Below are 22,697 nucleotides of genomic sequence, written 5' to 3' on the forward strand. Positions count from 1 at the left end.
TTTTTTTTTTTTTTTTTTTGAGAGAGAGAGAGAGAGAGAGAGAGAGAGAGAGAGAATTTTTTAATATTTATTTTTTTAGTTTTCGGTGGACACAACATCTTTATTTTTTATGTGGTGCTGAGGATTGAACCCAGTGCCCTGCGCATGCCAGGCGAGCACGCTACCTCTTGAGTTGTAGAAAAAGCCCCAGAAATTTAAACCTCCCTTCTTTACTGAGCCAAGTGTAAGTGCAATCCTTCCAAACCTTAAAAAAAATCAGTGGTTTTCCTCCCAATAACACTATTAATAATTGTAGGGGCTCTTTTTCAAGTCTAACAAAGTTCACATATTAATGGAATGCAATGCGTTAAGTAAAATAAAATTTGAGGCTTTGACAGTAATCACTGTAGTTATTTAACTTTATTTTAAATACGAAAACCGTAAAACATAGTATTTATGCAAACACCTGAGGACTGTTCAAATGAGCACAGAATCTTCATACAATCTGAAAGAAGATCAAGTTTAAGGAAGAATCTAGTCTTATAAGGAGTAACAGATGAAACAATCCTTTAAATAAGTGCATTCTTATCTGAAGTAGATTTGGTTTTCTAAAAAGAAAATGTACATTCTTGCCCTGGTGAATATTTTATTGGCATTTATAGGAAATACTTCTATAACTGATTCTCATAGCTTATAAACATTATACCAAAATTATGCAAAAATAACAATAAACATATAGCACCATTTCCCTTTGAAAGTTCTAACTGATAAAATAAAGTCCAAAACAATAAGTCAGTACTAATGTATCTTTCAAAATGTAGCAGAATGGCTCAGAACTAATCAAATTAATTAGAAACATTGCATAGGACTGAAAACTTCCCTGTATGGAAACCAATCTATGGATTGTTTCTTATCACCTGAAGAGTAAGCTAGGAGGTACTGGTGATAGAAAATGATGCACATATTTTTTAAGGAATAAAAACATCTAACTATATACATAATTCATAATCACTCTGTGGCAGTGCAAAGTGCCATATTAAATTCAAAAAGAAAACATTTACTTATGTATACCTATAGGTATACAATAGTATATAAATATGGTAAAGTATCCACGAGGAATAAACACATACAATAAAATATATATCTTTTAACATTTGGACACAGGTATTTTGATAAAGAGATGTGAGAAATGAATGAGTACTTAATGTCCAAGCTTAGCAAAAATATATAAAGTTTTAAAATAACAGGTATTTATTGAAAGAAATTTAATCTGACTCCATTTAAACCACACTTGTAGTATAAACATCTGCACAAAATGATCATTCTATCTATTCTACTGTTATTATCAAAAACTGATAAGAACACTTTATGAAGCTTATAAGCTTTTTTTAATCTTTAAATATGAAGAAGTACCACACTGAGAGAGCTAATAACAGAAAGGAAAATAATTTATATGGCTATTCCCTTTCTAGAAACTGATAAAACATGAACAGAACACTGCAGAATCAGACCAAAATATTGAGGAAGATATGATAGCTACAGGTACATCTCTTCTGAGAAAAAATTCTTATGGATTTAATCTATGACATTTTCCCCTTTGGGATTTAGCTGTTTTGGTTCTACATATAAAGATTAAACAAAATCAAAGGTTTTTCTCTGTTTACTGAATGGAGTATATTTGTAAACTACACAAAGAAAGTAATAAAAATACAAAGAATGAGCTGCCAATTTGGGTATGTTAATGCTCTCATGTTAAATGGTTTTTAAAATAGACTGGACTGTTAATGTAATTCTGAAAGAACATTTTGAAGAAATTTCTACAAAACAAAACTGCTCAAAGAATACTTTTAAAATTAAAATGTTATCAGTACACCTGAGAAATTTTGTCAATACACATTTTTTTCAATCATATTTTCCTTCTTTAAGTTTTTCAATGTAGTAACATAGCTTTAATGCTGGTCCCAGCTTCAGCCCCATATACTTCATCATCACATCACTCTTCAGTAGCAGCAGAGCCTTCCCATCAATTTCCTATAGAGAGAAAAAAATGATAAAATTAATTTTTTCATATTTTGTTGTTATTTATACATGTAAAACAGAGAGCAGCTGTACGTTCCAGATATATATTCTCTGAATATGCATTTCCTGAAAACTATTAAAAATAGAATTTGTACAGTGAAACGTTATTTGATGATTTGTAAATTTACTTCAAATTTTAAGAAAAAAGAAATTTACCCTAGTATCTTTGGTTAGTGTCCTAAACATCATCTGATTTTAAATACTGTGCTGAGTAAAATACGAGTATGACAAAGGGTCAAAAATTATAAATGGTAATTTCAGACAGTCATTAACTTTCTGAGAAGAGCTAGGACTATGTCAACATCAATGCAAACTGTAACTGTGCCATACATTATTATCTTTAGGTCGAATGCTAACCACTTAGTTGTCTAAAGTTAAGTTAGATGCCCAAACTAATTACCAATTTTCTTATAATATTAAAAAGACTATACCAGATTATTAGAGTACTAATTTTATTTGGAAGAAAAAACTATAAAAATATTACTTAATAGTCACAAGGCATCCTCCTAAAATTCTTTATTACCTTAATTAACCAATTTATGCTATGGAAGTATATTATTTGGTAGTCATGAGATCCTGTTTAAAATAAAGGCATATTTAATCTTATATAGTTGCTGGATTTACTGGGTATCATAGTAAGAAGGCCACCCTGTTACAGATTGTAGTCGCCCCCTCCTACTCATGGTCCTAGGGCTGAGCAGGGGGTGGGGAGGATCCTTGTATATGTCTTTACAAAAAGGGCGGTCCACCTGAAAGTGGCAATGCGGAATCATCCTCTTGAGAATGTGAGGCTGTTTAGAATATTAGGCACTTGGATACCCATTTAAAGAAAGACAATTAACCTACCATTTAAGGATCTAATGTTGGGCAAAATAACTTTTCTCTTAAATGGAAAAATCAGTTGATAGGGTTCCCCCACCATCCACACAACTCAGTATCCAACTGAAAGGCCTGCACAGAGGTCAGTCAAAGGCATAATGGCAGCAGGAAAACCGGATCAAAAGATACATTACATGTTGCCTGAAGAGGTCGGCGAGGGGGCCTGATATCTGAGGATCTGTATGTTTCATAAACTGTATCACTTCATCCACAGACCAGGTTGAAGGGTCCTTAGAGAAGCCTTGATTCAGGACACTGGGGTCAGGTACAGCTATATAACTTGGAGCTTCAATGGGGGGAAAAAAAACAAATCATACTTGACCTGATCATTATACTGAAAGAAGAGATGTTAGGTAGGGAGTAATGGTCTCATTCCTGGAACCTTCACTTAGTACCCAAGCAAGGACTCAAGACTCCAACTGTAAAATCTAGTAAAAGCCTACATTAAAGATGATCAAAACAGCTGCATAAGAGCATCCCATCTGACCTCCCCCAAACGATAGCAGCTTCAGAAGCTCCCTTAAAGCTTCAAAAATCAATTAAACAGACCAAACAATCCAAGGCCTCTTTGGCCATGCAGCAAAAGATCTATTACTTGGATTACATTAGATTAATCTAACCTAATCCATTACACTATTTCAATGAATTTTTCTCAATCTCTCTTTTTAATCTAAATTTGTTTTATTTTACTAGCTAAATACAATGGAAACTCCCCAAATTTACAAGTTTATAATTGTTTAAACTTATTCACTTTAATCAGTGTTTCAACAACCCCATTATCTTGGAGAACCAAATTAGTTCTTTTATCAAATCTCTCCTACATATTCAGTATGACTACTTTTTTCATCACCTTAACTTTTTAGATTAGTATCTCTTGTGACTTAAATGTGAATCTGAATTTAAGAAAATAGGACTATGATCTGCTAACCTAAGTCAGAACTTTTTAACATTTTATTTAATTCCTCCAATAGATAATTTGATTGGAGGTTTAGATGCTTAATAAAGCAATAACTGAGACATGGAACAATTTAGGTACTCATATCTCAACATACTTTAGCTGTGCTGTTAACTAAATTGTATTGACATTTCTTTCATCCTAACAAGTATTCATTCACTTAAGTAACGCAATAGACTCCTTAAAGACAATGGGTGATGATGATAACTGAAGAACAGTCAACACAAATTTGATCTTTTTGTGTGAATTAGCCAAAGGCATGTCCTTTCTTTCCTATCATCTGGGCTATGAACAAGTTAGGAGCATTTTGAATATTTACCCAATGAAAAAGTAAAGAAAAACAGAAGATCATAATGGTTCTTTTTTTGTGTGTGTAGCTCTGAATTTTATTACTTTTCTATCCAACATTCCAACTTCAACGTGAAATAATCTCTATACTAAAATATATCTCCTCACTACTTGTCAGAGAAAAGAAATTTTGCTGGGCTTTATCAATCCAGGTAAAAATGATGATGGTACAGACTATGTCCTACCTAAGGCATTCTGACGATTTGGACAGAAAAGCCATCTATCATCTTTAACTCAATAATGACACATTATATAACCTAAAAAAAAAAAAAAGAAAAATCACTGGCAAGGCTAATTAACCTCTAAATTAACTTTTTGTGGGGTTTCTGGTTTCTATCATTAGAATCCGGTATTCTTATATATTAAATAACATGCAAGTAGTTTTACAGATTACTACAGATAAACTATATGTAAAGATACATTTCCTGGTATAAAAATAATTTTATATTAAAAAATAAAACAACTGTAAACTCTTCTATTTTAAAACTATTATGTAAAAGTAATTTAATTGGGACCATGTCTTCAAAACAATCAGAGAAGGTTACAAACATTACATTACTGCTATTCAAATAATTATATGAAACTAATTATGTGAAAAATCTAACTCCAGTCATGCTTTTCTCCCAAATGGTTCCACCTAATATACACTGGGGTATCAATATTTCTAAAATAAATACAATAAATGTGAATTAATTTCCCCAACATTGTTACTAGATTTCTTTCATATAATAAAGATCAATTATTTTTTTCATTCAAATGATGGGCAAGGTGGGACAGGAGATTATAATGAGCATTACTGGCAATCAGGGTTCGTGAACTCAGCTTTAATTAACAGCTGGAGTAGCCTAAAGAAAATAATGGTAGTGACACCTCTAGACAGTTTCAAAGTAAAATGCTTTCTTGTTCTCTAGAAACACAGGCAGTGCAGTAGTTGAGTATGGCCCTGGAACCAAAGTGTCTGGGTTTAAGGACTGCCCCAGCCACTTTCTAGCTAAGGGACCTTACTCAAAGGACTCCTGAGATTTTTCATTTGAAAAATTTTACCAGCACCTACATCTCACAGAATTCTTTAAGTGATATAATGTATAAAGCTACAGAAAATATTACTTTCGTGGAATGTAGTGTCACATAGTGATGAAGATTATGATTTTATTACTATTAAGTAAATTATTAATAAGTAATATTATTACAACTAGCCTTTTTACTGCTAGGAAGACCAGAAGCTAAACTTCTCTACTTCGGCCAAGCAGTATTAGACAAACATTTGGAAGTGAGATAGTCAACATTATAAGTAAGCTTTTAGAGCCTTTTACTGAAGCCAGTCTTCCAAAGTTCATACTTTGTGAAAACACTTAAAATTTCAGGGTATATTACCCCTTAGGGAGTAAACATTTATCTTTAGACTCTGAAAACAATGTCACTCTAAGAGACAATCTCCACAGAAAGTGGGGGATGGAAATGACAACATTAAATATGTAACAGTATGTGTGAAATGCAGTTGCCCACAGATAACATCCATGATAAAAGACAAGGGGTTTACTTGGTTCCCACTTTGTTCACTTAACCTGGCCTAAATGCCCATCTGGAGGAAAAAGGACAGAACTCTTATTCCCACCCTCACTCTCCTGCACTCTTAACTCTTAAAGAAGTATGGTGCAGCAGCCATCTTTGCACATGGAAAGCTATTTTGACTCTTCGCAAATGGGAACAAGATGCTGCCCTATTTATATACGTAGCATTGTCGTGATGAGGGAATAAAAGAGGATGGATGTGGAGAATGGAGAAATTGTATGGCTGTGGCAATAGGATGCTAGAACCTCGACGCACACAGGGTGGGACCAGGAAGGGTCTCAAGAGGGAGAACAATAGATCAGAAAGGAGAGGAAATGTATCCTTCTAGGCCTCAGAGTCATGAGTCCAGATTGTACCCAGGGAAATGACAAATTACAATTGCTCCACAAAACCACTAATCTGAGAAGTTTCTATCAGAGACATGGTTGGTGATCCAGATCCCTAGAGAAAATTCTGTGTTCGAATCCATGAGGATTAGAGCAACTATAATGATTTGGCCCTTACAGTGACATAAAGGAGAGAACTGGCCTCCCCAATTTTAGCATTTCCCCAGTATGAAACACTCTCAGGGGATACTGTTGTGTATGGAATCCTCAAGGGAAAAGATAAACACACTGGCTGAAAATCACTGTTTTTTAAATATACCTTCACTTTTCTTCTGCATTTGGAATTTATCTTCAGAGTAACTGCTCTTGGGAGATGATTTGGTCCCAACTAGTGTCGAACTTGAGGTGCCTGGTACATTCTGAGGAAAATTCTTGTAGAATGAAGTTTGCATAAGATTTCTACAGACAGGATTCAAAGAATCTCCTGAATTTAGTGATGAATTCTTGGAATCTTCAGGGAGATTTTCCTCTTTGGGCATGCCCTCTCCCTCAGGAGATAGTAATTCTTCTACAAAGAAAAAGACAAAGGAGATTATCTTTAGATAACCTTCGTACAGCTCAAATACTATTAAAGGGTCAAAAATATCTTCATCTCCAACAACAGTTCACTTAATTCATGTTATACTGAACCACAAACTCCTGACACAAAGTACATGGCCATGACTTCCCTCCTCATCATTTATAATAATGGACACTGTCCTCAAAACCAAATTGGTTCTGTGAGGTCACCTATATTTCTCAGGGAAATTTAGTGTCTCTTTCCAGTCTTGCCACTAAAGCTGTGCACTCCTGACAAAATCATCTGTTCTTAGGAATGTAGTTCTTCACAACTATTTCGTTATAATATAATCATATATAACAGTTGGTTTCCAAAATCTGCTTACTTCTTGAGCAGTGAAAATTTTCACTGGAGAAAGGTACTAAGTTTTTCTATAAATCTTTCTAAAAATATTTTAGCAACATAAAATTGAATGGAAAAGGCTGTTACAAATTTTTTTCTTAATCTAGTGAGAAGTAACAGCTGTGCAGGATTTCTGAAGGAAATACAGTGCTGAAGCTGCCAAAGTAATATCCTTATTGCCAAACTTACTTGGGCAAATATACTCCCTACCCCCAACACCATTACGCCAAAACATACATAAGTGGTAGCAGAGGAATTTTCTTCTAGATCCTGGGGTGTATCACTGCTATTTACCTTTAGAGGCATGCATCTTTGTTTTGAGCAGCTTAGGAGAGACAGGAACACTACAAGGTACAGGTTGCTGAGGAGATCGTTTGATGCTTTTCTTTCCTGTTATTTCCTCTTTCACTGTTTTTATTTTATAAAAAGAAGTGTTATAACTAATTACAGTACTCAATTATTTTCATATCATCAGCATGAAATATGTTTCTAGATCATTTGCATACTATAACTTCATCAACAATGTCAATTATTTGAATGTTCAAGAATAACATGTGCTTACTTTTTCCTATTAAACATTTCCACTAGAATAATATTCAAGAGTACTTCCAGGAATGTCTAAACTTCATTTATTCTGGGGTCATCAGCTCTCTATAAATATTTCAGAAGACAGTGAGGCAACTCATTATAACGTACGTAAAGACCTTGAAAAATTGCTCCTATGTGCAAGAATAGTTAAGGGTTAAGATAAATTAAAGAAAAGATATGGTACAACAGAGGCATTATTTTGTAGACCAATCCTGACTTGGGCTTCTCTTATAACAACAATGTTAATGCTTATTATTCAACCAAATGCACTTGTACCTAACGGACCACTCTTTTCAAGCATGATTCTGAAAATAAAGACACGTTATAGGTTAAGTTTATCTCTTATGTGAAATGCTTGGGAACAGAAATGTTTCAGATTTCGGAGTTTTTTGTATTTTGGAATATTTGCATACACTTTACTGGTTAAGCATCACTTATCTGAAAATCTGAAATGCAAAACACTCTGTAATCTGAAACTTCAAGCACCAAGGTGACACTCAAAAAAGTTCTGGACTTTAGAGCACTTTATAGAGTTTTGGATTAGGATATCCAACCAATAACCTGGTTTAACCTCAAACTAAAAGGACCAATAAGGTATAATAGAAATCTAAAGTCTGATAATAGAACTCAAAAGGGAAAAAAGGCTGCCTTGAGGAAGTATGAAAGTCAAACTTCACTGGATTAAAAATTCTGACTAGGGTCTAGGCATGTCTCTCAAAATCGTATGATGAACAACCTTTAGCAATCCAGTTTCTGACTGATTATCAACCAGTCCAGGAGAGCTCTTTAATACTTGAGTTTTATTTTTAATCATGGACCATAAAACCAACAGACAAAATATATTATATTGCACAACAAATACTATAGAATCTATCAATTAATTTAAATATTTAAATTCTAAGAAAAGAGGACTGGGGATATAGCTCAGTGGGAGAGCACTTGCCTAGCATACATGAAGCCTTGGGTTCCATCCCGACCACTGCAAAAAAATAAAATAAAATAAAATAAATGAATAAAATTAATAATAATTAAATTCTAAGGAAAAAATAATTTTCCCCTATTAATGATAGAGAAAATTCTAGTACTAACGTATTTTTCTATAGATATTTGCTTATCTCTAAATCTTAGCAAAGTTCTAAAAAGTCTATTTTTTAATTTATAATATACTAATGCTTTCATTGTGAAAAGTATATGAAGATTGTGTATTGTCTACTATCTGGAGCTGAAACAAACATAAAATTGACCCTTCTGCTTCTAGATATTATAGTAAGCTAAAGTAAGAAAGTGTTCCTACAGGGATAACTAAGAAAAAGATAAATTTATTTTCAAAGTCATCATAAGGAGGCACTTTCAGGATGACTCATGAAAAACCTTCAAAAATCCATTCCTTAACAAAAACACTGAAAACATCCCAGTTTAACTAACTAGTGAACCATCTCTACCCCTCAGGGCACACCTGGAATGCAGCCTTTGAAGAGCTTCTTTAAAAGCCCTCTGTTCTCCCTTATGGGCAGAACCATAGCCTCTGGGACAGGAGTCCCCTATACTTCCCCTTTGCTAACAAAGCAATAAACCTTATTTTCACTTTTTCTCAAAACTGTGTTCTCCTACCAAATCAGCACTGGGGTAAGAATGGAGTTTTTAATATCAAAATTAATAAAACCTAGCCAAATTAACTTTTAAAACCTCTGGAAATGAAACACCCAAATTCTACGGCATTTTAATTTGCCCTAATATGATCCCAATTACCTCACTTTCCACAATGGTCTTGTAAACCAACAACTTCACAACTACAATACGTATGAAAACCAGCAGTCTAACAATCACTGGAGAAGGTGTGGAAGGAGACCTCTCCCAACAGGTACAGCCATGAAGACCCACTCACTATCTGTGCACGTGCATGCACAACTGTAAACAACATGGCCTGGTATCTACACACACATGCATGACCCTTTGGACAACGTGATGCCTTCAGTAACCATGTACGCATGTTTACCAAAGGAAAGGCAACACGGCACACTGAGGGCGCATGTGCTAAACCACTGACACTTGGCGCCTGCGCAAACCTGCAGGACCCCTGTGCGCCTGGGTAGTAGCTCTGTCATAACTTTCTTATGATTTTATATAGAATATCCATATAAGTTAGGCAAAGTGGCTAATATGTAATGTGGGGGTGGGGGTAAAGGGGGGAGAGGGCGCCTATATATAACCAGGCCTTTGGATGCGGATCCAACCCAGTCTGTGCTGGCACAAAACAAACACTGCTTCTTGTTGGATGCCCCTGTAGTCTGTCTCTCTGTGAGCAAATCCTATATTTCTTGGGTTCTAGTGTCTGGGATTTGAAGGTGGTGATCATACCTCCTTTGTCACTAGGGTACAGGCCCCCAGACACTGAGGAATGTGACCTCACCTGGCGCTAGCAGACCAACTGATGAATAAGGGACTAACCCTTCCTGCATGCAGGTGCAAGGACCCTGGGAGCACAAGGGAACTCTGTAGGAACCAGCTCAGGGAGCTCCACCAGACAGGTAGAAACCTGGATTCAAGAGCTAGACCTGCCCTAAGTGGCAAAGGGGAGACTGATCAACTCCAAGAGTTGCCCTAGTAGTGTATTGTGTGAGACAAAACCACAACCAGGCAGCAGGTTGGAGACATGAAGTAGGCTAAACCTGGAGTGGGTACAGAGTCCTAATGCACAGGTCCATGGTAATCCTCACACAGCTCATGGAAGTGTCAGGCTCTTCACAAGGTCTATGAGCCTGGGTCAGGTCAGGGATTTATAGGAACCTGCCAATGTTAAGAGGCACCTGAAACCTCTCTCTGCAAGGGGACTGGCCGGAGATGGTTTAAACAATTGCTCACCCTTTTCCTTTTCCCCACTCCTCATGCGTTTGTCATCTGTTAGGGGGAATAAATGAGTGGCGAACAACATAAACTTACTCCTCTTGAGTGTATGATAAAAAATTTCAAAAAGGGATATTCTGAAGATTTTAGAGCTGACTCCCAGAAAACTCTGGACCTTCTGTGAAATAGATTGGCCCTCTTCCAGAGTAGGCTGGCATGCCAAGGGGGTCCCCAGATAAAGAGCTGGTTAGCAAGGTGTTCAGAGTTCTTGTAGGGGACCCTGGGCACCCTGACCAGTTTCTTTACATTGATTGCTGGCAAGGCATGGTCCTCTCTTGGCCATGATGGCTTAAGACTTGACTGGAAGACAACTGTAAAATTATGATGGCCCAGGTAACAGCTCCCTTTTAAAATGCCAACTGGAACCTTGAGAAGCCCATTCTACCTGGGGAGCCAGAGGAGATCCCCCCACCTTAGGAATCCCTGTATTCCCCACTGCTGCTTGCACTACCTGCACCTACTGCAGCTGGAAACACGCCAGAGGATGCTCACACCCCTGCTGAAATCATAAGCAGATTAAGAGGCAAAGTTTGTGGCCTCTGAGGAGGCAACAACCAACAGCCCTGACTGCCACCCTATTCCCTAGTCCACTGGCAGAACGGGACCCCAATTACTGACAACCTGAGAACACCTGGTTTAAAACTGAAAATTAAAGTAAATTCCTGGGCTGATGGTAGAGATTTGAAGATGGCTCAATAGCAACTCCTGAGGCCCTGGCCCCAGCCTTTGTAAAACAGTGACAGACAGCTCTCAAGGCGAGTCTGAGCCCACATTTCTACATTCCCTGGCTCTCTAGTATGTCTCCAGCAGTATGTTAACAATATGAAAAATGTGCCTGGAATAACCCATGTCAGAGACCCACAGCCTTCCCTGGAGTACAAAGTGTTGAAGGGGCTCCATTTAAAAATATAGTTGGACTTCATTGAGTTCCTCAAATATCTAGGGCTATAAACATTTACTGGTCTTCATGTGTACCTTCTTAGGATGGGTAGAGAGGCCTTCCTGACTTGCAGAGAGAAAGCATATGAAGTAGCCTGATTTCTCCTAAAGGAAATCATTCCCTGATTTGGAATCCTATTCACCTTGGAATAGGATAATGGGCTGGCATTCATGCTGAGTTGGGTGCAAGTGGTGGCAAAGGGTTGAAGATCACCTGGAAGTTACATACTGCATATTGTTCCCAGAGCTCCAGGAAGGTGTAGTTAATGAACCAAACTCTATAAAGTTACAACTAAGAAAACTGTGTTAAGAGTCCCACCTGCACTGGGACCAGGTGTTGCCAACTGCTTTAAGAATTAGGTACAGCTCTACTAGAAAGAGAGGGTTCTCCCCTTATGAGATTTTTTATGGATGCCCTCCTCCCATTATAAAGGGTATATGAGGAGTTCTAAAGAAATTGGGCAACATTACTCTGAGACAGTAGGTACAGGCTCTTGGCTCGACCCCATGGATTAGTGAATAGCTACCAGTGAGCCTGACCACTGATGCCCATCCCTTTAAACCAGGAGATGCTGTTTGGGTAAAGAATGGAACATCCAACCCCTAAAGTCTCTTTGGAGGGGTCAGTTCACTGTCATTTTATCCACCCCTACTTCAGTGAAGGTGGCTGAGGTGGTCCCCTGGATTCAAAGCTGATTGAAACCAACTTCTCGTGATTAGGAGTGCATTCCCGATCCAGCTGTACCATGCAAGTGCAAGCTGACCATCTGAAACAAGCAAACTGCACCCCAAGAGACTCTTGAGGACAACAACCCACTCACGGCAGAAGCTTGAGGAATCGACCACCTGCCAGGATAAATAGACTATTAGTCCTTTCACCATAATGCTTTTGCATTGTCACCCCTTACCCCTCTCTGGTATCACAGTCTTAGCCTTAATTTTCACCATAGGATTAAGAGAGGCTGCTCCACCCATCTGGCAGTGGGTTGAAAAATTTTCTATTAGAAGTCTTTTACCTCCTTAAAAAAAACAAAACAAAACTTTTTAGTTGTCAGTGGACCTTTATTTATTTATATGCAGTGCTGAGAATCAAACCCAGTGCCTCACACATGCTAGACAAGTGCTCTACCGGTGAGCCATAACTCCAGTCCTCATTTCTTTTATGAGAAATTAGGAAAAAAGCCCACCTCGTATCTCCACCACAACCAGAAACCTATTCCTAACCTTGGCAGAGACTATAATTCAATGTCTGAATGTCTCTTCTTGCTATGTGTGTGGAGGAACTAATATTGGCATGGGGGGGGGCTGTCAATGGTCAGGGGAGGCTAAAGAATCAGACCCCCATGAGCCCTATAATGGAACAATGTCTCCCCATTCAAATACTGGTGTTTGGTTCCAAAATCTCAATTATTGGAAAATATCATCTTGCCTGAAAGAGAAAACAGTTTAACATCTCAGTTGGAACATGTCTGGGTCAAAAATTCTATAATGTAACTACCCAGAAAAACCAGTGGTGGGGATCCTCAAATCACAGAACGGAATCCTCACCCCCAATGTCAAATTTCTCTAACCTCAAACAGGCCTGGGACAATGCTGCCATAGAAATCAAATGGCAAGTCCCAGGTAGACTACACTGGGTATGTACAAGGGCCAACTATGCTAAACTGGCCCAATTCTGGTCTGGATCTTGTGTACTGAGGATAATTCAATTCACCCCTCCTTTTACCTCCTTCCATTACCCAGAGGGGAGCAATTGAGAGTCCTAGGATATGAAGACCAAGGAGTATAAACCAATTAGACCTGATACTTAAAAAAAAAAAAAAAAACAACTACTAACCAAATAGAGCAGAATACACATTCTTCTAAAGTGTACCTGGAACATTTTAAAGCATGATAGGGAATACATATGCTGGGCCATAAAACAAGTCCTAACAAATTTATAAATACTGAAATTATACAAAGTATATTCTCTAACCACAATGGAAACAACTGAAATCAGTAATAAAAAGAAATGTGGAAAACTTACAAATATGTAGAAATTAAACAAATATTTCTAAGTAAGCAATTAAGTCAAAAAAATTAATCAAAAATAAAATTAGAAAAATACTTTAAAGATAAATGAAAACAAAAACAACATCAAAATTGATAGAATATAGCTAAATTTGTGCTAAGAGGGAAATTTATAAATAACCATATTACAACAGATGAAAGAGCTCAAGTCTTAATCTAAGCCTTTCACCTTAAAAAACTAGAAATCAAGAGCAAACTAAATTAAAGCAGAAAAGGGAAGATTAATAAAGAGCAGAGAAAGAGTGAAAAAATAATCAATGAAATCAAAAGTTGATTTTTTGAAAAAGATCAAGACTGACAAGGTTTTAGCTATACTGACGAACAGATTAAAACTGAAGACTCAAAATTATAAAAATCAGAAATGAAAGTGAAGACATCATTATAAACTTTACGGAAATAAAAATATACATAAGGAAATACCATGAACAACTGTATGCCAACAAATAAGATGATGTAGGTGATATGGACAAATTTCAAAAAACAGAAACTACCAAACCTGACTCAAGAAAAAAAGAGGAAATACGAATAGACATAATTAGTACAAGTATCAAGTAAGCAATCCCCACCCCCCACTTTTTTTTTTTTTGGTACTAGGAATTGAACCGAGAGGGTCCTTTATCAATGTATTCTTCACTTTGTGAACATTAAGCTATATTTCATCTGTAATTTTTTTTGAATATAGTTTTTAGTTGTTGATAGACCTTCATTTTATTTATTTATATATGGTACTGAGAATTGAACCCAGTGCCTCACACATGCCAGGCAAGTGCTACCACTGAGCCCCAGCCCCTTCCTCCATCTGTAATTTTTCTCCAGACATTTCATAGTAAAATGTCTTTAAAATGACTTTACTAAAATATGCAAACACGGGATTTGTCAAAATAATATCTCCTAAGAAGAGTATTTCCTTCCGAAATATTTTTGAGTCACCTATTCAGAAAATGTAAGATAAATGGAATATTATACATGAAATCTTAGGAAAAAAACAAATCAAATTTACAATATAATGTATTCAACTTCTTTAATTGCAAGCTAATTAGAAAAACTAACAAAGGTGTTGTTCAAGTTCTTTTTCAAATAGCTGAATCAAGCTTTCTGTGAAAGGAAATTGAGATTAAATAATTAAAAATAGTATTATTTGGTCTGGGATTATAGCTCAGTGGTAGAGCACTTGCCTCGCACTTGTGAGGCACTGGGTTTGATCCTCAGCACCACATAAAAATAAATCAATGAAAGTATTGTGTCCATCTAAGAAAAAATTATATAAAACAAAACAGTATTATTTATGATTACTTAGTGTATTCTGTCAAATAGTAATCTAATTGTCCCAGGGATTGAACTCAGGATTGCTTAACCACTGAGCCACATCTCCAACTTTTCTGTGTGTTATTTTGAGACAGGGTCTTAGTAAGTCCTTAGAGCTTCACACTAAGTTGCTGAGGCTGGCCATGAATTTGTAATCCTCCTGCCTCAGTTTTCCGAGTTGCTGGGATTACAGACATGCATCACCATTTCCAGCTTATCCCAGTTATCTGAGTAATCTGAAATTCAAACATTCTGTGTTTAATTTTAAAAGAAAAAAACATACTCTATTTACAATCTATCAAAGAATTTTCAAAAATCTTTCAGTGTGTAAATCATTGCCATTGTTTTTAACGCTCTGTGTAAAAAAAATCATGAAATAGTACTCATTTTTTTTTTTTGGTAATTGTAGATGAATAGTATGCCTTTATTTTATTTGTTGATTTTTATGTGATGTTAAGGATCCGACCCATTTCCTCACACGTGCTAGATAAGCACTCTGCCACTGAGCTACAGCCCCAGCCCCAAGAAAATGGTACTCACAACTCCTCTAACTCAAGGTTTTTTTCTGTCCCAAATTACTCTTCGAATCAGAAAACCTATCAGGTAATCATTCCCTTTCTGGCCATCTTTCCAGTTCTCTTAACTCCTTGGAAGAAGAAAGGATGAGATCACATGAGATCATGAACCTTCATTCTTCTTCTTGGCAGCTGTGGTGAGCCGCTTCTGCCGTTTATGCAAATTATGGTCGCCATTACAAGATGGCGCTGGCTCCGCTGTGGTCTGTGACAAACAACTCCTTATTTGGGAGAGTTGGCGCATGACTTTTCATCACCCTATGAGAAAGCTCCACGTGGCTGCTTTGCATTGGGGCTTGAGATGCTTTATTAAGGCTGGGAGGGGCATCCGAGAGAGAGAAGAAGAACTATCAAGGGCCTGAAATAAACTACTGAAAGAAGATTCCTGAGTGTTGCGTCTTCCTTGCGGGCAAGAAGTCGCGACAGGCAGCTACATTTTATTGTTCCTATCCCCATGTCATATAACACAGGCTAAGAGTTCACATATCCTTTCTCTCACAACTTAAGAGGTATCCACTTTGCAGACAGGGAAATAGAGGCTTAGAAAATAGAGGCTCCATACATACTTTGTCCATGAGCACATGGCTAATTAACAGCACAATTTAAGATTAAAATTTAGGCCTGTCAAATTGTATGCCCTTTCAGGACATACATTATAGTGTAAGTAATGGAATCTAGTTCTGCCAAATTCCAATACTTGTGCCTTTTCCAATTTCCATTTCACTAGGTGTACTTCTGCTAGGACTTTGCAGTATCATATATTTATTTCAAGGAATTCATTGGGCAGTTACATAAGTGGCAAGAAACTGGAAATAGGACTTCCATTAGGATACTGCTTTAATAATGCAGAAGGGGTTTAACAGGGTTCTGAAGGAGGATAGAGACAAATAAATGGAAAGGAAGGAACAGATATGACAGACTTCACTGAAGTAGAAGAAGACAAGGTTTATGAACAAAGTGTGAATAACCAGTAGGACCAAAAATAGAAGAGTAACTTAAGACAGCACCCAAGCTTCACACACAAATAGAATGCAAATTTAAATCCCTGGTATGCTACTCTATATTCCCTGAATTTCCAGCACCTGGTTGGAAAACCTTGTAGCTTCAATACTTGAGAACTTCAGCTGCTCTTAGAAGACATACATAAAATCCTTCTCAAATCAGCAGAGCATGGTTGGCTTTCATGAGTCCGATGAAAAAGAACAAAGAACAGTTGCCAAAAGGCTCAGAAGGGCTTTTTCTCGCTCTCTTTTTTTTTAGTTGTTTATGGGCCTTTTATTTTTATTTATTTATTTATTTTTAATGTGGTGCTAAGGATCAAACCCAGTGTCTCACACATGCTAGGTAAGCACTCTACCACTGTGCTACCACCCCAGCCCAGAAGAGCTTAATTACTTTAGGGATCAGAAACAGAAAACCTGCCTCTGAGACTAAAGGACTACTTTACAGCCATGTTCTTATTCAGGAATCAGTTTGTGATTCTTATGGAAGAGAGAGAGGCAGCCCAGGCTCAAATGTTAAATTCAAGCAGATCGTTCTTTTTTTTTTTTTTTGAGAGAGAATTTTTTTAGTATTTATTTTTTAGTTTTCGGTGGACACAACAACTTTATTTTTTATTTTTATGTGGTGCTGAGGATTGAACCCAGAGCCCTGCACATGCCACGCGAGCACGCTACCGCTTGAGCCACATCCCCAGACCAAGATCATTCTTTTTTTTAAAAAAAATCCTTTTATTTGTTCATTTTAGTTAAACATGACAGCAGAGTCAATTTTGACCTATTTATACAAACATGGAATATATCTTATTCTAATTAGGATTCTAGTCTTATGGATGTACATATGTGGAGATTCACAGTGGTATATTCATGTATGTACATAGGAAAGTTATATCAGATTCATCCCACTCTTTCTTATTCCTATCCCCACTCCCTTCCTTTTATTCCCCTTTATCTACTCCACTGAATATCTATTCTTTCTCTCCACTCCCCTTGTTGTGTGCTAGCACCCATATGTTAGAAAGAACATTCAACCTTTGGTTGTTTGGGATTGGCTTATTTCCCTTAGCATGATAGTCTCCAGAGTCATCCATATAACAGCAAAAGTCATAAAGTCATTCTTCTTTATGGATGAATAATATTTCATTGTGTATATATACCACATTTTCTTTATTCATTCATCTGTTGAAAGGCACCTAGGTTGGTTCTATAGTTTCTTAGGATTAAAGTCAATAACTTCAATCTAATAGAAAATGTGTAACCAAAGAAGCTAAACATTAAAACCCATTGACTCTGATTCTTAAGTTCACATCAAAAGGAATTACTTTCTCACATTTAATGAACAAAAATAACTATATATTATACATTTCTAATTAGCTTGTTTTTGACTAAAATGTTTGAGGAGACCAAAAAAACTGAATTACACACTTGCTTAAGTTAAGCATACCATATAAAATACTAGTATAAAAATTTACATTATTTTCTCTCACCTGATTTATCTTTATCAAGCTCTGTAGGGCTATGAATATTCCTTTTATAGGAGCTGAAAGGCTGGCTGCTCAAAAGGTTATCACACTGCAGGCTGTGGCAGAAAGTCTCAAGAAAGCGAAGAGCAAATGATGCACTATTCACAGGAGGAAGCTGAATGGAATGAGTTTCCCCATCAAAGGAGGCTATTTATTAGAGGGGGAAAAAAGATGTCAGTCATTTCCTATCAACTTAGGAAATATACTATTAATTCGAAAGTTTTATCAATTCATAAAGGAATAATTATAAGTTATGAAAGTTTCTCTCAAACACAACAGCCTGCATTAGTAAAAAAAATCTTATTTTAAAATATTCATAAAGTAAATAAAAACAAATATTTTGATCTACAACAACACTTCCTTCTATTCCAAACATTCCATGCTATCTGTTGTGGTATCTGATCAAACAATCATGGAAACCACAAGCTGTATCTTTTCTCTTCATGAGTTCTTGAGTCATATTTTTGTTTAAAGCTTCTTTATGACAGATCAAACTGTTTTCCATACAAATTACAACTAAGATACTGTCATCAATCAAGACACTCGGTTTGTAGGGAACTTATCAACACAGACATATAAAAGGAAAAATCTTATCTTTTACCAAGTATCACTGTGACATTGTTTGTATTTTGAAAGTAAACTTTCCAAACCACAGTAAGAAGTCTATAAATATATAATCATTACACATATTCCATTATATCAGTGTAATAATTACATACTATAATAGAATATAAATATTATAAATAGTCTGTTACAAAATCCTAGTCTCTAAACAAAATTAAATTTGGAAAAGAAACTGTAAATAAAGAATTAAATTAGTATACCAGTTATCACTTCTCCTCCACGATTATCTGGCTTAAGATATCCAAAAACAGTCTTAGACTGAAAGGCACAATCCACACAGGCCTGCACAGTCCGACGGAGCACCACATTTACAGGGCCTGGGCCAAAGTGGTCAGGTAGCTGCTGGATTCTCTTCGGATCCAGGTGTGGACCACAGTTTCCATGTTTGTTTATATAGACACAGACTTGAGGGGAAACGTGTATACAGATAAAACAATGAGACTGATTATTAAAAAGAACTTTGTAAAAACAGTACATAATTACTATATCCCATGAGTCACTTCAAAGAGAACTTAAATAGAGTTAATATCAATGATCTTTTCTAGTAAAATACATAAATAAATATATTTGTGTAGGCATTAAACATATAAAAAAATAATCAGAATATTTACTCAATTTAGAAGTTTGCCCAAATTAATAAAAATGTTAGGAGCATCCAAAAACAATTCTTCATACATTCCTATATTATATAAAATGGTACAAAGATAATATTTTTCTATTGGCTGGGCATGGTGGCACACGCCTGTAATCCCAGAGCTTGGGAGGCTGAGGCAGAAGGATCGTGAGTTCAAAGCCAGCCTCAGCAATAGCGAGGTGCTATGCAACTCAGTGAGACCCTGACTCGAAATAAAATACAAAACAGGGCTGGGGATGTGGCTCAGTGGTGGAGTGAACTTGATTTCAATCCCTGGTGTTTAAAAAAAAAAAAAAAGGCGAGGGCTAGGGTTATAGCTCAGTTGGTAGAGTGCTTGTCTAGCATGCATAAGGCCCTGAGTTCAGTCCCCAGCACCACAAAAAGATATTTTTCTATTGTAATTTCACAAAAAATTTAAGAATTTCTTTACAAAACTGATTATTTTGAACACATCCCTTTCAGACTGAATTTATTTTAAATTATCAACATTGCACTTCAATTGTATTTTCTGAAGTAATGTAAGGAATATGTATAATAATAAATAAATAAATAATGTAAGGAATATGTCACAATAAGTTCTAATGACAAAGAGAAATTTATTTTGTTAATTAAAAAAAAAAACATTCCTTTATATGAGACAAGGTTGGCTGAAAAATAATTTAAAATAAACTTTCCTTAGTATAATAAAAACAGGATATATAAGTAATCTATCTATAATCATACAAATTTCAAGTTTCAATAATTTTTATGAGAATAAAAAATGAGTCAACATATTCTGTAAAAACATGATGATAGCTCATTATCAAAACTATTGTCCTGGGGCTGGGGATGTAGCTCAGTGGTAGAGCGCTCACCTAGCATGCATGAGGCACTGGGTTCGAGCCTTAGCACCACATAAATGTAAAATAAGGATACTGTGTCCATCTAAACTTAAGAATAAATATTAAAAAAAAAAAAAACAAACTATTGTCCTGGGGCTGAGATTGTGGTTCAGTGGTAGAGCACTCGCCTAACACGAGTGAGGCACTGGGTTCGTTCCTCAGCACCACATAAGGAATATTTTTTTAAAAATATTTTTAAATTGTAGATGGACATAATACCTTTATTATTTATTTATTTATTCTTATGTGGTGCTAAGGATCGAACCCAGTGCCTCACACATTCGAGGCAAGCATTCTACCACTGAGCCACAATCCCAGACCCTACAACTAAAAAATATTAAAAAAAAAAAAAACCTATTGTCCTCCTAAATCAGGAAGTAGATTTTTTTTATATATATTTTTAGTTGTAGATGGACACAATACCTTTATTTTATTTTTGTGTGGTATTGAGGATCGAACCCAGTGTCTCACGTTAGGCAAGCACTCTACCAATGAGCTACAACCCCAGCCCAAGAAGTAGATTATTTTTAACCCATTAATGTATATAGCACAATTTCCATACATGTGAACAGTCTTCTTCTTATTTCCAGGACTTCAAAGACATTGGAAATAATACAGAATAAAAGGTAATTTTATAACTCATTTAAAAATTTTAATTTACCTGTAGACATCACTATTTTAGATGTCCCAGGAATGGCATCCTTATCATATGAACTACCACGGTCTCTGGACAGAGAACTTAGAGAAGCTGAAGATGTTGAACACAACACAGGAATACATTTCTCCTGTATTAAAAAATATATATACAAAATATAAATTATTCTTTTACAAATTACTAGATAACAGAAAGAAAACTATAGGCTCACAAAATTATCAGTTATCAGAAGTCCTCAAGATTGGATACCCTTCTGTGTATCATGAACTGCAGTGCTTTCTAAAACTAAGTTCCCCAGAGACCCACAAGCTGTCCAGGTCAGGGGCAAAGAGAACAAGAGGCTAGGATTCTCCACCCTACCCTCTGCTCCAACTTAACATACCTTAGTCAAATTAGTTCACTCTGTAAAACCTGTTTATTTTTTAAGGTGCCCTGTAAGACAAGTTTTTTAATACTCTGAAAGAAAAGTCTCTAAATCTCTTTTGTTATGGTTTGATTGTGAGGTGTGCCCCAAAAGCTCATGTGTGAGACAATGCAAAGAAGGTTCAGAGAAATGATTGGGTTATTTACCAATCCTTTACCCAATCAGTGAATTAATCTCCTGGTGGGGATTAACTGAGTGTAATTGAACATGGGTAGGGTGTGGCTGGATAGGTGGGCATCCAGGGTATGCATGGCTTTGGGGGTATATATTTTGAATCTGGCAAGTGAAGTCTCTCTGCTTCCTGATCATCACGTGAGTGAGCTGCTTCCTTCTGCCACACTCTTCTGCTATGAGCCTCAAGGAATGTAACCAGCCATCTATGGATTGAGACCTCAAAAACCATGAGCCCCCAAATAACTTTTCCACCTCTACAATTGTTCTGGTCTTTTAGTCACAGTAGCGAAAAGGCTGATTAAAATATCTTTCCCATAGGAAAAGTTTTCAGCAAGGCACAAAACCTTAGAAAGCAGTTGCTTACCCCCATTGTGTCTAGTCTACATTTCTCCATACTTTATATGTCAATAATTTTGACAAAATTACAAATGGTTTGCTTAAGTCCATACAAAATTATGCCTATTGCATATAGTAATCAGTTTCCTGAGCACTATTAAACATGATTAGTATTCTGTTTCTTTTACATCAACTTCCAGGGTTCTAGGAACTACTTTCAAACACTATTCTCTGATATCAGAAAAGGGATTTGTGTGCCTAGAAAAGGTAATAATGGAGAACATAATATTTAGTTTTAGTGACTTTTGATTTTTATTTTATAAACTTTGATTTTCAAATAAAAATACAAATAAAAATACAAATATCAATATAAACACCTTAACATAAAGATGATACTGCCATTTTGTTCCATACAACAAATATTAGTTGAAACAAAACAAAAATGCCAAAATGTCTAAGGAATGCTGCTGAAATACTCAGCTTCAATAGAGCTTTTATTTATATTTAGAGTTCATCTCTACACAGGATATATTTGAGTCTTCCAGAAACATCCATCTTGAGGCTGGACATGGTTGTACAAGTCTGTAATTCCAGCTACTTGGGGGGGCTGAGGCAGGCACATCGCAAGTTCAAAGCTGGACTGGGTAACCTTTAGTGAGACCCTATCTCAAAAATAAACATTAAAATAAAGCAATAAAGATGCAGCTCAGTGGTAGAACGCTTGCCTAGGATGTGCAAGGTCCTGGATTCAACAACTAGTACAGCAAAATAAATAACCCATTTTGAAAATCTCTTAATTACAGATGTTCAAATTTAATAAAATTATTATTACATTTCGGTCTGGGTCTACTATTTTATTATTTGTTTTCTACTTGTCTCCTTTGACTTGTCCTTTTGTTCTTCCTTTCCTGTCTTTTGTGGGATTATGTGACTGCTCAGAATTCCACTTTGTCTATATCTCTCACCTC

At 36.1% G+C, this 22,697-nt stretch overlaps 1 protein-coding gene across 2 annotated transcripts in view; it reads right to left on the reverse strand.

Moving 5' to 3' along the window:
- Positions 1-382: 382 nt before the first annotated feature.
- The window catches only part of Scml2 (Scm polycomb group protein like 2), a 65,969-nt gene continuing 43,654 nt past the window's right edge, over positions 383-22,697 (reverse strand). For both annotated transcript variants that reach the window (XM_015488063.2, XM_048796349.1), the window contains 7 exons: positions 20,802-20,925; positions 18,826-19,029; positions 17,966-18,148; positions 7,394-7,507; positions 6,458-6,706; positions 3,072-3,223; positions 383-2,010 (listed from right to left, as the gene is read on the reverse strand). In XM_015488063.2, coding sequence (XP_015343549.1) covers positions 1,882-2,010; positions 3,072-3,223; positions 6,458-6,706; positions 7,394-7,507; positions 17,966-18,148; positions 18,826-19,029; positions 20,802-20,925 — 1,155 coding nt within the window. In that variant the 3' untranslated portion in view covers positions 383-1,881. The remainder of the gene's footprint in view (positions 2,011-3,071; positions 3,224-6,457; positions 6,707-7,393; positions 7,508-17,965; positions 18,149-18,825; positions 19,030-20,801; positions 20,926-22,697) is intronic.

The sequence above is a fragment of the Marmota marmota genome, unplaced genomic scaffold (genome assembly GCF_001458135.2).
Source record: "Marmota marmota marmota unplaced genomic scaffold, marMar, whole genome shotgun sequence".
Lineage (NCBI taxonomy): Eukaryota > Metazoa > Chordata > Mammalia > Rodentia > Sciuridae > Marmota > Marmota marmota.